Raw genomic sequence first — 22,778 nt, 5'->3', positions numbered from 1 at the left:
AACTTTCTTATTCTCCCAGAACTGTCTCTGATCTTCTGATACTTCTAATCTTATCACAGAAATCATGAATATATTAAAGATCAAGCAGATAACATTTCTTCAGACTATTTCCATAGTAAACATTTCATAACCAATGTCTCTCCAACACCCTCAGACTTCTCATTTGTCAGTGTTAGTGGCTAATGCCTTCATCTCTGGGAAATACTTTTCAAAAGCAAGCATACTATAGATATGCATGAAATGTAAAATGACAACTGTCTAGGACTTCAATTTTTCCTATCTAATCAAAGACTAAATTATTTCTAAGGTTCTTTCTCACACTTAAAGATAACATGCACACATTAAACAAAATTAAGTTATTTGACCTTTCTATTAGACTTGGGAATTCCAATCTATGAATGCATTTAAAATAAATAAGGAATACTTCAGAGCTACCTCTTGGTCCTGCAGGACAGTGTGTGCCCTGCCACTGAAACCCTGCAGTTAGTGAAACTGGGATTTCTACTTACAGAAAATAGTTTCAAAGGTAAAAAGAATGAAAGTGTCTTACAGCCACTGAGAATAACACAGGGAACCCAGGCCCTCTTATTTTCCTTCTACTTTCACAGCCACCTTCTCAGATAACTCACTGGTTAATATGTACATAAAGTTCTATACCTCTTGTGTTTTAAGCATCCTACTTTGCAAAACTCTTGGAATAATATGGAATGGAGAAAAAAGTACATTTGAAACCTGAAAAAATCCTCTCTGGAACACCTTTTGGGACCCCATCAGTTCTAATGAGATGGATGAAACTGGAGCCCATTATACAGAGCGAAGTAAGCCAGAAAGATAAAGACCATTACAGTATACTAACACATATATATGGACTTTAGAAAGATGATAACGATAACCCTATATGCAAAACAGAAAAAGGGACTCAGATGTATAGAACAGACTTGTGGACTCTGGGAGAAGGCGAGGGTGGGATGTTTCAAAAGAACAGCACTGAAACATGTATATTATCTAGGTGAAACATGTATATTATCTAGGGCAGATAACCTGCCCAGGTTGGGTACATGAGACAAGTGCTCAGGCCTGGTGCACTGGGAAGACCCAGAGGGATCGGGTGGAGAGGGAGGTGGGAGGGGGGACTGGGATGGGGAATACATGTAAATCCATGGCTAATTCATTTCAATGTATGACAAAAACTACTGTAATGATGTAAAGTAATTAGCCTCCAACTAATAAAAATAAAAAAAAAAAAAAAAGAGCCGCCATCCAATATCTAAGAGAAGAACAATATGGGAGGAGACCTAACTCTTGGAACTAAAGAATGATAAGGTCAACGTGAATTCTAAAGTCAAGAAGTCCTCTCTCCTACTTCACAGCAGGAACACAACACTCTCTCATATAAAAGAAAATGTATTCTTGTTTACCTGACTCTACTCCAATTCCTTCCCATGCTATAGAAAACTGTATCAAGAACAACATTACAGCTTTGATTTAAAACCTATATGTGCACCTAATTTGGCAAATATCCTACACGGGAGATAATGAAGGACAGGGAAGCCTGGTGTGCTACAGTCCATGGGGTCACAAAGAGTTGGACACGATTTAATGACTGAACAACAATAACATATACTTTTTCTAAAAATGACATAAAATGATACCTTTTAATCTTTAAATTCAAAGGCTGAGAAGAACCAAGATGTGACAAAGTAAACCAAAAAATACTGAAACACTAAATATTAGAAACTCTGAATCATCTAACCTGGTAGACAGGATCATAGACATGAGCCACTTTCAGATTGTAAGAATGAAAATCACAGTGTAACTTCTGGGCAGATGTAGAAGGTTGGTTGATTCCACGTTTCAAATCCAGTTTAGCTATGTGGTATTCACTTACATAACAATTAGTTACTTTAGAGAAGAACTCAGAGGGAAAAACCCTCAACTGATTTCATAACAGAATGTAAACAGTCTTCAACTTATCAAAATCTGTAAAAAAAATTTACTTAAACTCTTTCCACATCCCAGAACAAGAATGCCTAACTCTGTTATTGATTTGATGACCAATAAGATTACCCACAATACAGTTTTACAAGCCCCATTCTTCAGAGAATCTTGATATTACCTTTTTAATAGATAAACAAATATTTAAAGTATCTTAATAATATGGATATAGCCTCAATATCTTAATTCCTAACTTTTTTTTTTTTAAAGAACTGGGCATCTAAGTTTTTAAAAAGCTACAGTTATCCAAATTGAAAATTGACAGAGTTGAGACTTCAACTTTGAATACTCAGAAGCTCAGGGTTTTTTTTTTTAAATAAAAGGCAGTAGATCCATCAGATTTTAGATGGATGGTGGCAATAAAATAACTGAGTCATATCATATAATCCTAAGAACTTGGGATAGATGAAGTGTCTGCTCCTACAGGAATGAGCCTGCAAGGTTCAAAATGAGCCCCCCACCCCTTTTACCTGGCTGAACTCTTTTCCAGAAACTAAGTGATCAACATAAATAAGGGAGTTCTGCAGAAGGCAAACCCTCAAGTAAATATCTATAACATGACCAAAGCAAAGCATTAGGGTCTAGGCAGGTATCATACTGGCATAACCAACAAGCTATCAGAAATAGAGTAGGTGACATGAAAGATCGACTCTACTGGATACACCAGGGGATGTGACTAAGAAAGGTGGATGCTTTCAGGATGTAGACTAGAGACAGACCAAAGAATGGGGAAAAAAACAGGAATGAGGAATATGAGAGAAAGAGATGCTCCTTATACATCCCGTCCAAGTTAACACTTTTTGTTGTTGTTGTTCAAGCTCTTTTACTTTTTGTTTGTTTAATTCTAAATTCATTTATTTTTTAATTGAAGGATAATTGCTTTACAGAATCGTGTTGGTCTCTGCCAAACATCAACACGAATCGGCCACAGGTATACATGCGTCCCTTCCCTCTTGAACCTCACTCCCATCTCTCTCCCCATCCCACCCCTCTAGGTTGTTAACGGCAAATTCCCATTGGCTATCTGTTTTACATATGATTGTGTAAGTTCCCATGTCTCTCTCTCCACACAACCCACCTCCTCTTTCCTCCCTGCTGCCCCATGTCCATCAGTCTGTTCTGTCTGTGTCTCCATTCAAGCTAACACATTTCATAAGTCAGTACTTAACCAATTCTGACATTGGCTCTTTCAGTCTTAAATTCCTCTCCTGATGGAAAATATTTTTTATTTTAAAAAAATCTTTACAATCAGTCCATTACTTCTTCAATTGTTAAAAGGATGGCAAGGAGAAGACTGCTAATCAAAATGATGACCAAGATGATGAACAAATTCCAGAAGTAGCCAGTAAATCATTTAAAAAAGTCATAAACGTAAATCGTCTAAAATGGTGCCAGGCCCATAAAAACACCCAACAACAGTAATTGCTGTCTATAGTCATCATCGTCATTGTCCTGATGCCATCCTCATCAGCCTGTTCTTAAAGGGCATTCTTAGTCTGTCTCTGCTTCAAAATTTCTATTCTGGTTTCCAAAAAACAGAAAGGAACAAAAGGAGATTTCTTTTTCTTCTTCATACTTCCAGTCCAAGGTTTAAAGCAAAATAGTCCATTCTGATCTATATAGTAAAAGATCTCAGAGTTTGAGCATTAATAGCACCCAAATTAAAACTATTTTCTTCCTTCTCAGATGGTCTCTCAAAGTCAAACATCTGTGCCATTTCTGACATAGCCCCAGGGCTATTTCACAGTGTGACTCATGAACGGTTAGTTTCTCGAGACCCACAGAACACAGCAGTCCACTCTGCTGGCTCATCGGCTGCCCAAGGTTAACTCCAAAGACAGTTTTTCCTTCTAGAGGAAAGAGCAGCATAGGGCATATAGCTTCCAAATCTGCATATTAATCAGAAAGTTGATAATGTTCAGAGCATTTTCTGTATCATTTTTTCTTTGTTTCAAACTTCACCCTTCTAAACAAGACTCCGTGACAACAGACAGCAGGGATGTTAGGCACTCTCTGTAACTGGCGCCAGGGGCCTGTCGGGGTGGACAGAGCTTCCTAAAGCAGGCGGTCTCACGCCGCTCCCCACTGTCCTGGGCATGGACGTGTTCGGCTTTGGAAATCACCCCAGCCTACGCTGTCCCGTCCTGAGCCCCGCTCACCCAGGCGCTGAGAGGAGCAGCTGGCACACGGCCACCCGTACAGGTCACAGGGGGAGCGGAGCCTCAAGCCGGCTCGTCATGCAAAGCCTCCCACAAGCTACTGAACAGGCATCGAAAACGACAGCTAAACATTTCCAAAGACCAATCAAACAGTGCCTCAGGAAATCTGAAAGAGTTAAAATACCTTTTTTCTCTTGGTGGCTCCGGCAAGCTGTAAGCTCTTTGCTCTACAAGACACAGAACAATAGAATGAAAACCAAGGCAGACGAACTAGCAGTCATGTGTTAGTCTGAAGTGCATACAATGTATTCAACTCTACCTTATCATTATACATACCACCAGTTAGCAAATAACAAGAAAACAAGTTATTTTGTATAACTAGGGCACTCTCCAGATATCTTTAACACTTTCCCTAATTTGGAGAAAATGGAGAGGAGGCCAAAACATGGCAACATTCAATGATTTTATGAACTAAGTTAGCATCAGCAAGGGGCAGCAAACATTTTCAGAAGGGTGGAAACCCAGTTCTATCTTTCTCAGCATCTCTCACTAGGGCTTCATCCCCTGTTGTTGTTGTTTTTTTAACTTTTTATTTTATATTGGAACATAGCCAATTAACAATGTTGTGATAGTTTAGGAAGACAGCAAAGGGACTCAGCCATACATATACATATCCATTCTCCCCCAAATTTCCCTCCTATCCCTTCATTCCTTATTCTTAACACTTGTTTTCCCACATAATACCGAATCAATAAATATCTTAGAGGCTTTTTCGCAAAGCTTAAAAGAAAAGTCTTGAAAGCCAGCCTAAGGGAGAGTCCATTTTAATATACCTGTAGTGCCTTCACAGAGCAGTCAGTTTGGAGATGGGCTTGTGGCTCACGGGACAGGGGGAGTCCCTCCCCCCCGGACTTGGGGGTGGGAGAGTAGGAAGGGGCAGCTGGGCACCACCTTGCTTCCCCAGGGATGGAGCAGAGGCACTGGAGGGGAACGGCCCCTGTGGAGCACGGCATCCCCGCGGCAGGGACAGGTCCTGCACTGTCAGCCCAGGACAGTGAGAGGCAACGCTGGGCTGCAGCGGGCAATGGGCCAGAGCGACACGGAGGAAAACTAAGAAATACACATCCTCGGAAATGTGGAATTTCACTGCTCAACCCAAGACTATCCTGTAGGTAGTAGAAAACCCACTGTGAAGAATCCGAAGACTTTTATTTTCTTTCCATTAAATATCCTGCAAATTAAGTCATCGGCAGAAAGCATTATTCTCATGGTACACAGACTGAGGTGTCAGGAGAATAAGCCTTATAGCCAAAATAATCAAGCGAATAAAGTAATAGAATCAGGCTCAGGAAACTGAACAAAATCTAACGGGATTCCATCCCTCAGAGCACAGTAATGTTCAAAAGTACATTCACTGCACTTCTCAAATTCTTAAATGTAGAGCACTTTTGTCTGTCTTAGTGATGCTGTAGTTGTCATTTCAACATTGAGAATATTCCTTTTTATCTAAACCCATGAACTACCAAATGGAATTATAGTGAATTTTGTTTCATGCATAAAGCATTAAATAATAAAGTTTCCACCATTGTACTCTGGGCTCAAAAAAAAAAGAACCAAAAAAAAAAAAAAAAAAAAAAGCAGGAGAAATTATCATAAGTAACCCTTTGGAAATGATAAGGAAAACAGAACATTACAAATACGTATAAAAAAGACTGAAAGACCATCCTATCTTTGTATATCTATATTACAGCTCATGTACTAGAGTTTTCCACTGAAGAAAAGAAAACTTGGACTCTGCTCAAATAGAAAAAAATTTAGAGCTACTCAAAACTCATTGATCGAGGATTTGTAAGAACACAAATATCAATTTACTTCTGATTAAGCAGACTGAACAATGAAACATTAGAACACATCTTCGAAGCAGTCAAGCTTTCACACATGTGCTGTGATCATACACATGCACACACACACACACACACAGTTAAAATTATTTCTTTTTCCTTAAGAGTTAATTTACTCTTCACAGTCCTATGATTTTGACTGACCTAAATGTTATCAACCCAGTGTTTGCTACCATAGAATAATATCCATTGGAATCTTTGTACATTTAGTGTCTAACCTCAACCTAAATTGCCTGTTTGTAATTCTTACCTCTGGAGAGTGTCAAACTTCATTCAACTACCCTATATTTAAATATACTGTCTAAAGGCAAGCTTTCATTCACAGAAAGAAACAGGAATTCATTTCAGTTTCTTATTGTTTCTAATTCAAATGCAAAGATTTAAGGAATGCATGTAAAGCAAAAATACCCTTCCTTATTCATTAAAGAACTCATAAATCAGGGCTCTTTCCCTTACAAACTTCAATTTTTCTCTCAGTCATCTGAGATCTCAAACATCATAACTGTCAGAATTTAACAATCAGAGATACTAGAGACAAAAAGGCAAAGATACCATTTTGCACACTGCACAGAAAACTTAAGTGTTTTCCAAATAGTTACAGCACAAAGTTAATTCGTCATCTCTAAGACTATCAGTGAAAAAGTATCAACGCTGCCATTAAAAGGAATCCCAACCTAAGCTAAGGTCAGGAGGACCTGGAGATCCTAGAAAGACTTATCTTATGGTATTTTAAAAAAAAATCCAGGGCAAATTCGATCCATCTTCTACTCCTGTCCCCTCAAGGTAGTTGTATCCTTGCTTTTTCTTAGTCCTTTCTCTCCATCTTTCCATTCTAAAAACCTTGTATCAGCGTTGTTTTCTCTTCTTCCAAAAAGACATCCCAGGAAGAAAAAGGAAAAAAAAAATGCCTTGCAGCACTTGTTTTGTATTTTATGCATTTTGTCTGGTATATTCACTCAGCAATATTGATTGAACGTCTCCATTCATGAGTCACTGTTTTAGAATGGCAGATCCAAGCACAAGGATTATACTTTCAATATTGCTCCACATAGCATAAAAATGCAAAATAATGGCAATGTAACAAAGCAAGAATAAGAAAAAAGGAAAGAAAAAAGGAGTAAAATAAGTCCTATTTTAAATATTCTAAATATTGAGAATACTTAAGCACATCTCTTGCTTTCTGAGTCCTCTAAGACTCTTAAGGATAACAGACCAAAAAAAGGCGTTATCTGATATACTGACAAAAAATTTGTAATAATACTATATACTACAGACTGACATTGATACTTCCAAATAATACTTTTAAATATAATTATTACATAATACACTATGAACAGAAAGTATTAAATAATCACACTGCAGAATTAAGCTAACAATTGGGGTAGTAGCTAAGAGGGACTACAAGGGCAGCTCTGAGTTGCCCACAACTATTCTACTTATTGATCTGAATTCACTTTTGAAAATTCATCAAGCTACATGCTTATAATATGCACTCCTTTCCGTAGGTATAAGTTCAGGTCAGTCCAGTCGCTCAGTCATGGCTGACTTTTTGCAACCCCATGAACCGCAGCATGCCAGGCCTCCCAGTCCATCACCAACTCCCAGAGCTTGCTCAAACTCATGTCCATCGAGTCAGTGATGCCATCAAACCATCTCATCCTCTATCGTCCTCTTCCCCAACCTTCAATTTTTCCCAGCATCAGGGTCTTTTCAAATGAGTCAGCTCTTCGCATCAGGTGGCCAAAATATTGGAATTTCAGCTTCAGGATCAGTCCTTCCAATGAATATTAAGGACTGATTTCTTTTAGGATGAACTGGTTGGATCTCCTTGTAGTCCAAGGGACTCTCAAGAGTCTTCTCCAACACCACAGTTCAAAAGCATCAATTCTCTATAGGTATACTGTATTTTAATTGGGAATCAGACTTGCTCAAATATTTAATTTGATTAGCTGACTGAAATATGTTAGAATAAAGGACAAAATCTAATAACAAAAAAAAAATTTGATTGTATAAAAGTTTACCTACAATTGTTTACATGGGCCACAAAAACTACTGTTTGAGATATACCTATTGGTGTTTCAAGTATGTTCTGTTATTTTAACTTGCTAAAGTTCCTTACTAAATAAAGAAATGAAGACAATCAATTTTGCAATGCTTTGCCTCTGGATATTTGGGTTATTTCAGCACTAATTTACTTAAATAAAATTCTCTAAAGTCCTCACAATAAGGAACCTAGAATAATTTCTAGTTTACACTGCCCTTGAGGAAAACATTAAAAAAATAAGGCAGCAGAGAGGTGTGTACATATTTGTGATTTCATCAAAATAAAATTTATGCTTTATGTGATATCCAGTGAGCTGAGGGTTCTGCTAAGTTTAGAAAACTCAATAGTGAAAATGAAATTTAGAATACTTTCCTGCTCCTCTTATATATTTTATGTACTTTTACTAACTGAAAATCCACTCTGGAAAAGAATGCTTTCACAGCCAAATGGTAAATAATGCTTACCTTCAACTGAATTACACACTGTAAAATCACGGATCAATCGAGTTTTTCCTAAAGAAATTTTGGGTGATGAGCAGGAATACGAACGTGAACGGATTCCAGAAAACAATGATTCCTAAAAGAAATCATAACAAAGCTTTTTAAAAAATTCTATAGAAGACTTGAAAGTATGCACTCATCATCAACATTACTAAATCAGGACCTTTACAAAAAGATTCAACTTGAATATTTCTGATGTAATCTTATTAATGATTTGTTTCTGTTTGTCTCTCATTCACAACTCTAAAAAATGCTATTGTCTTTTGAATGCTTTAGTAAACTTGAGCTCCGGGAATAGTTCCTATATACCTTAGACAAGTATATAGGATATATTTAAGTATATACTTAGGATACAAGTATAATATTCTAACCATGTTGGTTAAAAATGAAAAATTAAGTCACATGATTTTCTCTGCATATTCAACAAGTCTGACTTTTTTTGGCCTGAGTTGTCATTTATTTTTATAATTTTAAACTGTAGCATTTAAGCAAAATTCCAAATGAACTGAGATCTATAAACATAACAATTATTAGAAGGTAGAGAAACAGTTACCAAAAATTATGTTTTTAAAAATTCCTAATGGCTATTTCCTGAGGACTTCCCTGGTAGCTCATATGGCAAAGAATCTGCCTGCAATGCAGGCAACCAAGGTTTGATCCCTGGGTTGGGAAGATCCCCTGGAGAAGAGAATGGCTACCCACTCCAGTATTCTTGCCTGAAGAATTCCACAGACAGAGGAGCCTGGCAGGCTACAGTCCATGAGATGTCACGACAGAGCAGAGTCAGACATGACTGAGTGACTAACACACAAAGGCTATTTGTAATACTAGCTGCAGCCTCCAAAAAAGAATGCATCAGAGCATTATACAAATCCTTCTAGTCTTTGCTCATCTTTCAACAGATCTTCCATCCAGTACTTCCTGGGATTTTGTTTGAATTATCACTGGTTTATACAGTTTAACTTTATCCCTTTAAAATGACCTGCTGTTTTCTTCCTGCTTGCCCAACAACCTATTATTTCTATCATTATATTGGCAACATATGTGAAAGTGCAAGAAGGCAAGATAATAAAAACATGTTTTTCTTACATGTTCTAGAGATCTTACATGAATGTGCAAAAGAATGTCACTAAAGCCATTTATGGTACCCAAACCCATCCAACAGAGGCCATGTGGACTTAGGACTGATGCCCACCTCCCATTAACTATTAAGATACCACTTAAGGTTAGAGGTAAAAGAAAGTGCTGCAAAATGTGTTACTAAAATTAAGGCATCAGCAACAGCCCTTTAGAAGCACTATTTCCTTTTGTTCTCCATAAGTAAAAGCACATAGTTGCCTTAGGCTCGTGGTTTAAAGAGCCTGGAGGAAAGTTGAAAATAGAAGCCTGACCTTGCTTTGAATGGCCTTGAGTCATGGCTCCATGACTTTCTTATTAGGAAAGACCCAGTGGGCTTGGAGGTCCAAAAGGCCAACCTAAGTTTTCCCCTAACAGTGAGTTGGCCACAAAGGGCCTTAGCCAAGTGCCATCCTCTGCATCGAAGTCATGCATGGTAATCATTTTTCCTAACAGGAATTTGAAAATTATCCAGAATTCCTTGGCAAAAAGTTATAGAGGGTAATTACAAAGGCAAGGCAAGCCATAATTTATAGGACAGATTCTTCATAAAAGTGAACAGTATAGAACTGTTTCACAGAGAATTACTTTTTCTTCTAAGTAATGATGAGTTTTTCACAGTTCCATTCAAATTACAAGTTTGAGAAATAGCTACATGAACAACCATATCTAATTTTTATTATCCAGAAATATCACATGATCTTTAGTTTCAGAAGATGATAACAGCTCTACAGACCTCAGAGCTGAGGGTACAGGATTCAGATTCTGGGGTCAGAAGGCCTAGATTTGAGTTCTGACTCTGTCACCAAGCTTTGGGCAATGTGGACATCTAATCTCTGCAGAACTTTAACAGATCAAAAGTTAAAATAAAAATAGCAGTTTATATCCTAGGTGAGTTATGAGATTGTGTATTTTGTACATACATGAAGCATGTTTTACATATTGTAGAGCATAGTATAAAAATAAAACATAATCATAACCACCGTATGTTTGAGATAAGAGAGGTTAAGGCACAGCACACATCGTTTTATAGTGTTTTATTCAAACACATTGCATTTACAGAGTAAACTCCGTTTAAAAAGAAAACAAGTGGACAATAAAAACAAAAAAGAAACAGGTCCAAACAGAAAAGGACTTCCCTGTAAGACTGGAAGAGTTTAGTCATTTCAAGAAACCACAATGAAATGAAACTCCAATGTGAAAAAAGACACAAAAGCTGTCTCCTGTGGAAAAACTAAGAGTCTATGGTATTCCAGACGAGTTCATGCAGCTCCACAAATGTTACCCCTGCCTTGTCAATATTACTTACCTCATCTCCAGCACCACGCTTGATCATTTAAACTCACTTCACACTACCAGCCTTTCTCCCATTGCTTAAGGGATGATGGCAGAAAACACTGTATAAAATGGTAAAATTTTCCAAAAACATGAAAGATGATCTGCATTGGTGGGGGTTCATGAAAACAAATCAGCCATTGTACGTAAGGACTATACACATTAGAATGTGAGAGAGTAAAAAGACAGAATACACATTAGAATGTGGGAGAGTAAAAAGACAGACTCATGAAGTTCATGGGTCTTCAATTAAAAAAACATTCACATGTGTTACCATAAACATAATTTGTCTTTCAGAGATGAGCAGATTTAGACAACATACTTTTCAGGCTTTTAATAAACCAAATGAATAGCAGTAAGAATACCTTCAGCTGCAGGTTACTTGATAAAGAAAATGATTCCGTCCTGGAGATATTAAAATCTGGTTCAGTGCTGGTCTCAAAAGAGTCCAGTTCATCCCCACTAGTGATGCCAGCTCTCGAGGAACTCGGACACGCTGGAGTGTAGCGATTGAGCAACTGCTCCGAACAGCCCTCTCCCTCACTGTCAGCATCCAGGGCATCAAGGCTGGAACTGCAGCAAAAAGCAAATAAACAACTCAGCCATCAAGTAAGACAGCCATGGCCCTCTATGTCCCTGAATTCAGATTCTCTCTTGGTGTCAGCTACAAGGGGCTCTCATTCAATACCTAACAAAATTCATACTTAAGTGATTTTTATCATTTTTTCCTCTCCCCTCATCCTGAATAGTTCTTAAACAAGATTTTATACTTCCCCAAATGAACATTTCAACCTAACAAAAGTCATTTCAAGTTAGTACTATTTTCATTGTTTCTGTTTTATAAATATAATTATTGGGCTTCCCCGGTGGCTCAGATGGTAAAGAATCTGCCTGCATTGCAGGAGACCTGGGTTTGAATATTACAAGGCCCAAATTGTTACCCTTCAAATATTAAAAACACATACAAAACAGAGCCACTGAGCTGTTTCGTGGAGAGGGGGCAGGCTCTGGGGCAATTTACACGTGAAAAATGCAGCATGGTATTCTTTCCTTCGCCCCTGGACAAGTCAGGAGGGTGGAAGCACGCTAAGACAAGGAGAGATGTGACGATCTCATTCTGGACCTGGTGTCAAGAAATGGGTCAGGCACGAGTCAAGCGAGATTCCAAACATGTCCTGTTCAATTATCACTTTTAGAGACTTAAAAAAATGATTCCTATGAAAATTCCATTTCAGAAGCAGGTGGTGGTGCTGCGAACCTACTGCTTTTCTTTCCTCATTTAACTTTGATAACCATAAAATTAAAAGGCAAGAATTTGACCTTGCACCTTTTCAGTTCCTTCCGTTCCATCTCCATTTTAAACCACTCAAGCTTTGAGGCTGAGAATTTCCATAGGCATGTTAATGCATAATGCATTTTTCAAATGTAGTTTTTCTTTGGCTGTTATACTTCTGGAGCTAAAATTTTAATAACAACACATCATCTTGATTTTGAAACAGAACCAGAAATAGACTTCAAATTTGGTTATTTTCCTTGTCTCTTGTGTCAAAGCAGAGCCCAAAATGTCCCATCAGTTTAATTTGCAGACACGACCACACAAGCATCTTTAAAACTATAATTCATACAATTAAAATCTAGAGAAGATCTTTTATTATCTATGCAGTAGACATCACTCTTGGTACCAATACCTGCTGTTAAAGGTTTCTAACCTCAAGCTGTTGTTTATCAGCACAACCCTGTGATCAGCACCCAGTGACTGCTGCTTACCCTTCCTTTCACTCCTTTCTGATCAACTAAGTCTCTGTCAAATATTCATTCAGGTACATATTTATATATACTCATATGTGTGTTCATTTTATTGTCATTTTGATTCATAATCTTATGTGTAAAACTGGATATATAAGGCTCAACTTGAAACAAACATTGCCCACACCATTGTTTTAGTCCTTCCCTACAATGCACACTCAATGTAACAATTATCTTAAACTTGGGAATTTTTATCTTCTTCATTCTCATTTGTCACCCTCATGAAGAATCCTCTTCATTCTCACTACCTAAAGAAAGTAATAGGTGCTTAGTCACTCAGTTGTGTCCAACTCTGCGACCCTATGGATTATAGCCCATCAGGCTCCTCTCCAGGGGGTCTTTCCAACCCAGGGCTCAAACCCAGGTCTCCCACAGTGCAGGCGGATTCTTTACCATCTGAGCCACCAGGGAAGCCCTAGGATAAAATGAAATCAGTAAAAATGGGCCTATTCCCTAAAGAAAATAGACTAAAGGATGAATGGATAAGAAGCGAATACAAAAATACAGGGTCTCACACACATGCACACACACACATATATAAATATGTACAATCATATCATATACAATAAAACTATTGTTCTAGGGACATTTTTACACATACAAGAAATTATGTGTAAGGTAACTATAAGTTACAGAGAATAAAAATAAAACAAACACCTCAATTTGCTGCTTTTTGATGACCTAGATGGGTAGGACGGTGGGGACATGGAGGGAGGGCCAAGAGGCGGGGGAGGTGTGTACACGTAACTGATTCACATTGCTGTACAGCAGAAACTAACAACCCTGCAAAAGCAATTATACTCCCATAAAAAATTAAAAATAAAATAAACACCCATCAGCCCACTCAACTTGAAACAAACATTGGCCACACTGTGGTTTTATCCTTTCCCTACAATGCCCACTCAGTGTAACAAGTATCTTAAATTTGAGGATTTTTATCCTCTTCTTTCTCATTTGTTTTTCCTTATTGCTTAAGCACATTACACATGCCCTACAGTAACAGATTGTTTTTGCATTTTATAAATGTGAAATCTGACTGAAGTATTCTGTGGCTCCTTTTTTTGTTCTACTTCATGTTTCTAAGTTGCACATGATTGTGCAAGCAGATGTAGTCACAGTTTATTCATGTTTACTACCGTACAGTATCCCATTATGTAACTAGAGGGCAATTTATTTTTTCAACCCCATTGGGTTATTTCCTACTGCAATAAATAGTCTTATACATGTCTCTTAGGACACAGAAGTAACACTACTGGGTCATAATATATATGAACATCCAACCTTACAAGAAAATGCCAAAATATTTTCCAAAGTTATTATACAATTTTCACTCATATCAACTGTATACAGGAGTTTCTATCATATGAATTTTCACCAAAATATGGTATTATTACACTTTATAAAATTTTTGCTTATCTAGTATTAGATGGTATCTCATTGTGGTTTTCCTCTACTTTTTGTCAGTTTTCTTATGTATCTTACTTTCAAGTCATGGAATAGAAGAACCTAAAAGGAGGCAAATTTTGATGTAGAAATAAAAATGGTGGGGGCAATAACAATAAGAAAATAGAATTTTCCATATCCAGCTACAAAGTTCTTTCATTTTCTACATTTTCTCTCTAGAATGCGGTACTTTACCTTCTTTTCTTTAGACGACTTTGCTCCTTTTCAAATCCATGAAGACCAAAAGAAAGATTCAAATTGGAAGCATATGAACTAGATGATGATATGAAAGACGCTTGGGCTTCCGTGTGTGATGTCACTTCTGTGTTCTTATTTGGAGGGTATGTGCCAGCACTGGCTTCAGTAGGAAGGATAGGTTTGCTGCTCTCAGGCCCCAAAGAAGAACCCATAGATTCAAGACAGGTATTTGCAGGGATTCCCTCTATATTAATATAGTTGATGTCCAAATCACCAACCTGGTAGTTGAAAGAAAAATATTTTCTGAGCAAAAGCAGGAAAGATTGGCTGAGCAAAGAATACAGTTTTCACAATGTAAAGACCCTCCAACTTATTTATCTTTTTTGGTCTTTTTGTTCTTATGTTTCTTATATAAGCAAAAGAATTCTTACATGATATACTTTTGTGTACTTCCTGCTCTCCATAATTCACAAAAGGAAGACGACCAAGTGTTTTATGAACTGTGTTACGAAATCAGAAACTGACTGTGATTTTAACATTTTATGAACCACTGACTCAAAATGAGGGGAAATGTTTTAAATACTTGAGACAAAAATTAAAGAGTAGGCATTTTAGCTTACAAAATAGTTTGTAGGAACCTGGGAAACCAAGTTATTGGTGGTCACATAAATCTGAGTCTCACAAACAAAAAGACCAAATAAAGCTACCTAAGATGTATGGGTTTAGCATAAATAGAAGACAGAAAATACCCCAAACTTTAAATTACCTGTAAATACTGAACATCAAATCTCAGCCAGCAAACTGTCATACTCTTGCCATGAGCCTTTGCGTTAGGGTAAGGGCAGTCTGGAAAAGTCTGCATGGGAGGGAGCCAGCGGAGGGCCAAAGACTGATCTAAAATTTTCACCAGGAAGAGAAAGTACCGCCTCCACCGGATGGTGTGAAAAAACATTCCCAGTTGGGGACCTCCCTGGTGGTTCAGCGGTTATGACTCCAATGCAGGGGAACACAGGTTCAATCCCCGGTTAGGAAGCTAAGATCCCACAAGCTGCTGAGCAACTAAGCCCATGCCCTGCAACTAGTGGTGCCCATGTCACTAGAGACTGTGCGCCACAAGGGAAGATCTCACATGATCCAACCAAGACCCAAGGTAGCCAAATAAATAATCTTTTTTTTTTTTTTTTTAAGTACCAGTGGATAAAAACACTTGCCCTAAGGAAGTACTGGTGATCTGAAGTGGAGGTCATCAAAAGGCATCACTTCTGAGCGAGCAAACAGTAAAAACAAAGGGAGCAGCACCAAAACCAATCTGGAATGTATTCTTCAAAATTATCATAAAAGACAAAGTAACTGTCCCAGATTAAAGAAGACTAAAGAGACACAACACCTAAATGCAAGACATGCTATTGAATTTTCTTTTGCTACAAAGAACATTACTGGAACAATTGGCTAAAATTGAATAATGTCTGTAAACAGCTAATAGTAGTGTGTCAATGATGATTTCCTGATTTTGGTAACTATGTGGCTTAAGTAAGAGAATATCCATACTTTTAGGAAAATACACCATGAAAGACTGAGTAAAAGGGCATCATATTTACTCTCAAACAAGTTAATATTTGTATACATATCTAAAGCATTTACAAGTACACATATACATATACAAATACATACTCAGAATAATGATGTAAAATATGGAAAATTTGGAAATTTTTTGATTAAGAGTATATAAGAATTCTTTGTACTGAATTATGCAGGCTTGAAATAATGTCCAAATAAATTTTTTTCAAAGTAATTAATATGATAATTTTCAAAATAGTTTATATCACATGAGTTTCCTTATCAGGTAGGTTGATAACCTTGAAAATTCAGGGGAAACAGTATGTAAATAAGCTAGCAGTCTTTTCAGGTTTCCATGCTAGATTGAGGGAGATGAAGAAAATTAGGTAAGATTCTTTCCAGATATTGCTAGAAATTATTTTCAGTATGCAGAATTTGGACTCCTTATGTTGTCCTTACTATTCAAATGTACATAGGTAACCAAAACAGTAAAACAAATGATGTAATTATACTACAAACTACACTACACCAATATAAGAAACTTTGTGACTTGTAGCCAGATTTTGATTTTTGTTTCACTGCACAAATTCAGCAATCTTCTTGATTTCAGTTTGTCAATCAGGCTGTTTGAATTCTCTTTAGATGTATGCTTCACATTATTAAAGCAAAACTTCTCTCACTCAAAGTGCTTCCAAACAGAAGTTATATCCTAACCTCATTTTTGGTTTGGAAAGTTTTCCATTTTTAGGGTATCTTACAACATACAAAGACACAGTTTGCCCCCACAAATGTTGAGTTGAGTACAATTTTAGCTACTGGAGGTAAATGGAAGCACTGCAATATTCACCGAGGAACAGAATGAAAAAACAATGACAAATGTATTTAAACACTGAGAAAATGTGGCAACAGAATAAAACCATTAAAATTGGAATGTTGCTAGAGCCCAGGAAGTCCAATTACCTTGCCTCTTAAAAGAATGTCCCCAGACCTCCCACTTTGTCCTAAGTGGAAGTTGTTGTCCTAAGTCGTTGTCCTAAGTCCTAAGTTGTCCTAAACTCTGTGTCTAGATTTCTATAACTAGGGCTGACATTCAGCTGCTTTACACCAAAAGAAATACACTCGTTATTGAGAGCTGACATCCATTCTGATTTTTTGGTTGTTCTGTCACTTTGAATATCATTCCAATCTATGCCATTTATACTATGCACTTAATGTAACAATTTCTCATAACCAAAGGAAAGAGACATTCAACCAATGGGCAGAAATTAGCATCCACTAGACAGAAAATTTAAAAGTTTACATCAGAGAAAATATCTATAAGTAATAGATACAATAGGGTACAATATATGTATACTAACAATATAGTATACAATATATGTATACTAACAACCACCACCCAAAAAGGACAAAATATATCACTGTTCAATGAGCATATACATAAAGCCTCTTATGTGGAGATCAGGTTTTAAAACCAGGAAATAAGGCAGAAATTACGTGCTATCAAAATTACTCTTGAGAATCCCTTAAATCTTCCATGAATTAGGGCATGCAGAAATTTTCAGATCTATAACTATACTTTAATTTTTAAAATATTAAAATGTGAGGATCACCAAGCTACAGGAAAGGACAAAGAATAAATCCCTAAGTAGATACACATCCAAGCCATCTGTCTCTATGAGTTTTAACTCACAAATCTCTATCAGGGAATGGGTGGAGAATTCTAAAGGGTTCCAGCCTCCCTGCAACATGACACCATTCTGTTTTAATACTAAAGCTCTGTATCCTAATCACACACTAAGAGGTGTGTTGTGAGGATTAAGCAAGTAATTTATGCGACAGTCTCACATAGGCCTGGCATCATGCTCTCACTCATTAGTGTCTGCTGGATTTGAATACAAATATTACATCATCAGGTCAGAGAAGAAGCTGGCCTCCCAAATGTCATTTCCTGTTTTGGCCCCAGGGATAAATTCCCACATTCTTCTCCTTGCCAGTGTCCTAGGACCCCTCCCATGGTGCTTCTCGGTGGAGGGTAGGGTGTGCTGGGTTCTCAAGGAAGGACCTACGTTAAGTGATCGTATGACGAGACTCCACGGCAACATCACCCTGGGCTGCTCTTAGGCTGGAATTTTCTGAGATTACAATGCGCAATGGAATTTTGACACGTGCACGTTTTTAAAAGACGACAGATCCCCCTAGCGACAGCACTCATACCTCACCTGATCTATCACCATGCAGTTAGCATAGACTTCATCACCACCATTCAGCATGTCAGAGAGCTGACCAGCTGCAAGAAATGTTGGGGGGTGCTTGGATTTTTTGAGGGCATCAAAGGAACGATCTAGAGGAAAAATGAAAACAGGGCAAATAAATAGAAGGAATTTATTTTACAGTCGAGCTTTACCGTCTTAACCAAACCACAAGAAAAAAATCAAGATGGCATTTTGCTGTCTTCACATAACAAGATCAACAATGCAAGCATTTTCTCTTTACATCTGAACCCTCTGTTACCTAAAACTTTTGTAAAGAATGAGTCATTTCAGATAAAGAAATATGTGCCCATTTCAAACACTATTTTTCCGACCAAGAAAGATTTTCATAAGAATCAATTGGGTTTTTGGTCTTCAATTCTTAACACTAAACTAAAACTCATTTCACTTTATAGCATGGAAGCATTAGTGATCACACTGGAAGCTTCAGATTCCACTGAAGTAGTCAGGATCCAGACCCTTTCCGAAAGGACCCTGGATAGGACACAGTCTAGCCGTTCATTGCCTGCTGAATATGTATAATCTCATACAGAGAGAGTTTTATTTCTATGTTTACTGAAGAAATGTTTTTGCTTGCTTCCCATGTTCTCAGGTTTGTTCCAGGCAGTCAAAGTTGCTCAAAGTTGAGTCCCAGAGAGTTGAGATGTTACTGTATTTGTGAGGAAGATAAAAAGAGTGAAAGTCGCTCAGTCGTGTCCGACTCTTTGCGACCCCATGGACTATACAGTCCATGGCATTCTCCAGGCCAGAATACTGGAGTGGGTAGCCTTTCCATTCTCCAGGGAAGGAGATCCAGGGATTGAACTGGGGTCTCTGCATTTCAGGCGGATTCTTTACCAACCAAGCTATGAGGGAAGCCCTATATGAGGAAGATAAAGTTGAAGATAATAAAACATTGTCAAGTCAGAATACCTCATTTCTTGTGACTCTGGCTAACTTACTTGATCTCCAAATACATTTACAAAGTGTCCTCATCCGTAAAAAAGCAGATAATTACTATGCTTTCTTCATAGTGCAGTTATAAGGATTAAATGAGTTCAGACATGAAAAGCACTTAACACATGCCTGGCACTTAGCAATTGCTCAATAAATATTGTCACTGTTATATTTGATGTTTTGTTATTATTAATGGTGATTTTACCATGTTCAGTGTGAGGTACAAGGTTAATAATACTAATCATAGTGTATTATACTAACAGTAGATTCTTAATACCTGTAAATGACTTTAATAAGGTAGACTGAAAGTTACAGCCATAGCAAATGTCATCCTCACTGACATTCCAGTAAGGTTTCTTGAATAGGTGCAAAAGGGATAGTGTTGCCTCTGCTGCATCAGAAGTAGCCCTAATCCTACCACCTGTCTTATTTATGTCATGACTTAAAATCCAGGTAAGCCCATGGGAGTGAGTTGAGAAATGAAAAAACATTAATAACTGTTGCACTAAAGTACCATAAGTAAAAAAAAAAAAAAAACAAAAAAAACACCTCTATTCTTCATGGATAATCCTGGACGACAATATAAAATTCACATATAAATATGTATGAACCAAATGGCCCTGGCCTCAAATTCTACATCTAAGTATACCTCTTCCCTACAGAACAGTAAAGTGAGATTTAATTAAGCTTCTTGAGGAAATACACAATGTAAAAGCAAAACTTCATGTCTATAGTGTCTTATCAGTTTATTTAAATAGCTGCAATATAACATACAAACCCACAAATACTTCTTAAGTATAATTTTTATGATCAATTACTATACATTTTCATGCTAATTACAAAAAAAAAATAAAAGCATGTTCTAAAGGGTATAAATTGAGAATCTGGCAAATCTCAGTGCATTCTGAAGAAAATACTTGCTCATTTATCATTTTCCAGAATGTTCGAAAACCAATCATAAATAGCATGACCCTTGAGCTGTAATTAATCCAGCTTAACTGCTCTACACTGTCTTTAGTTCACAGACTATAAAATAGTTGGCTGGGGAAGCTGGTCATGCCCAGTTTTAAATATTTTGATCATGGCTAAATTAAGACTTCATTGATAACTAGACTGTCTAAGAACTAACATTACACTCAACTAAACAGTTGCAAACAATTGATGGATTTTCTATCTTAAAAACATAGAACCAAATGAAATATTACCTCAAATTGTCTGGTGCCAGTGAAGGCGTTGCCATTTAGCCAATATCCAAGTTCTTAACTACCAAGAGAGCAAGTCCTATGTTCAAAACTGACCCTCACATCTCAAGGCTGAGCAGGACCAAGAACTATTACCGTTTTCATATACACAGGTAGAAAGTCACTTGGATTCAACGTTTCTTCCACAAACAAATCTACCTGGCCCAATACAGCAGGTTAGAATGTATACAGAGGTGATACACAGCAGTAAAATAAAGATAGCAGAGCTACTTGGACCAAGTTGGTGTATTATTTGTTATTTACATGATTAGTTTGGTATTTTAGAAAATGATAATAATTCAGTATTTTAGAAAATGATGCAATTTGTTTACAAAGACAGATCTAAAATCTCTTATCTGTGATTCTGAAACCTAGAAATCTCTGAAAATCAAAACATTTTTCCTTAAGTTTGGTTCAAAAACATATTTCATGACCCGAGCTGAACCACATGGGGCCATGTATTTATCTCTATTTATCCCACTGTACAGTCATATCTTTTCTTGCAGAAATACTGTCATACTTGATGACGGCACTGCCTCAGTGTCTCTCTCCTACGCAAGTCATATCATATATAATAGCTCTCTGCCAATAAGACCTGAACATTCTGAATTCCAAAACAAACACAGAAGAGAATGTAGATCTCTATATAATTAACCATAGCAGAGGTTATTGTTCTTTAGTCGCCAAGTCCCGTCTGTCTCTTTTGCGACCCCGCGGACTGTAGCCTGCCAGGCTCCTTTGTCCACGGGATTTCCCAGGCGAATGCTAGAGTGGATTGCCATTTCCTTTTCCAGGGTATCTTCCCAACCCAGGAATCAAACCCACAACTCCTGCACTGGCAGGCAGATTCTTTACCACTGAGCCACCAGGGAAGCCCTTAGCAGGTATCAGACCAATATTTCCCATAATTTTGCCACTCCTCTATGAAATTCATAGTTTTGCCATGTCTACATAACACCTATATTATTATATACTCTAGTTCTTGTTTTTAGATTAACTCATCATTTTCCTTTGAATAAAACTAATTTTCATAGAAAAACCTTATCCTCACTGTAAACAGAAAGCCAGTATTTCTTGTCAAAAGTAGAAGAGAATTACACATACTAAAACAAGGTAACGCAGAACAATGAAACTACATTCTGACCAAACACAGTTGCCTATCAAAGTTGGGGATCTTCAGAACCTGCTCTCTGTCATAAAGGGAGATCCTGAAAGATTTGGGAGATGTTAAAGGGGCAATGGTGTCAACTCCTCCTTGAATCAGACAGTTAAAAGAAAATGGAAAAGGAAATACCTGCCTTACCATGTGACTCAGAGTCATCTAGTGTTGGGTTGGGATACCATATCAAAGATCAACAGTGGCCAGAGGATTTACCCTACACCTGGGACAACTGGCTTAGACCACGTCCTCATCCTGTCACTCAGGTAATGATAGTAAGCCTTGTTCAGGGAGGGCATGACTATACAAAATCTTAAAATAGTTGCCAGAAGGGAAAATCTGTCTCCTCTCTCCATCTGTCATCCAAAACCTGCCATGTAGACTTTCTGGGTCACACACTGCAACTATTTATAAAACTGGCCCCCAAATCCTTTGCAGTATAACTCCCTGAAGCATCCATAGCCTCCACTTGCCAAGATATATCTAAAGATAACAGGACCTAGAAGTGACTACAGACTAATAACCCAAAAGACGACACAGACTTACTAGACTTCCACTCTTTTATTAACTTGAACACCAGTCACTACAAATAAGGAGCTGCAGACCAGCAGAATAAGATTTATTATGGAAAGAAAAGTCTTATACAGTATCTTCAAATAAACAACAGTTACATATATTCATATTAAAGTGATTAATGCTCTGTTGCTAGTTTCAGTTCAAAGGAAAACCTACAATGGTTTCATTAAAAGAATAAAACTTATCAAGATTTTCAAGATATATGATTTCATTATTTCCATATGTAACCACTTCAATAGTGAATTAAGGGAAAAATTATTGCTCCCCCTGCCAAAAAAGAAAACAATGTCCTTCAGGTCTTTCTTCAATGAACATACAGAAATAATTTATAAGAAAAAAATCAGCTCTTTGTCCTAAATGAATGCTGTTTTGTAAACAGTTTTTCTTAGCAAAAAACTAATTGTAGAGTTTAGATGATAGTATCAATTTTTAATATTTGGTAAACTCATATTTCAGAGATGGTTTAAAAGTAACAAAAACTAAATTCCCATCCAATAGCTGCCAATTTTCAATGAGTAAAGAGCAGTGTACTGCAGTCATTA

The 22,778-nt window shown here is 37.3% G+C and overlaps 1 protein-coding gene across 8 annotated transcripts in view; it reads right to left on the bottom strand.

The window, feature by feature from the left end:
* The window catches only part of ARHGEF28 (Rho guanine nucleotide exchange factor 28), a 319,641-nt gene that overhangs the window by 86,994 nt on the left and 209,869 nt on the right, over window positions 1-22,778 (bottom strand). For all 8 annotated transcript variants that reach the window (XM_070476813.1, XM_070476812.1, XM_070476810.1 and 5 more), the window contains 5 exons: window positions 18,274-18,395; window positions 14,495-14,775; window positions 11,416-11,623; window positions 8,564-8,675; window positions 4,339-4,381 (listed from right to left, as the gene is read on the bottom strand). In XM_070476813.1, coding sequence (XP_070332914.1) covers window positions 4,339-4,381; window positions 8,564-8,675; window positions 11,416-11,623; window positions 14,495-14,775; window positions 18,274-18,395 — 766 coding nt within the window. The remainder of the gene's footprint in view (window positions 1-4,338; window positions 4,382-8,563; window positions 8,676-11,415; window positions 11,624-14,494; window positions 14,776-18,273; window positions 18,396-22,778) is intronic.

Source organism: Odocoileus virginianus, chromosome 14 (genome assembly GCF_023699985.2).
Source record: "Odocoileus virginianus isolate 20LAN1187 ecotype Illinois chromosome 14, Ovbor_1.2, whole genome shotgun sequence".
In the NCBI taxonomy this organism is placed as follows: Eukaryota; Metazoa; Chordata; class Mammalia; order Artiodactyla; family Cervidae; genus Odocoileus; species Odocoileus virginianus.
Note: the sequence above shows the minus strand (reverse complement) of the source record. Positions and strands in the feature narration are given on the sequence as shown.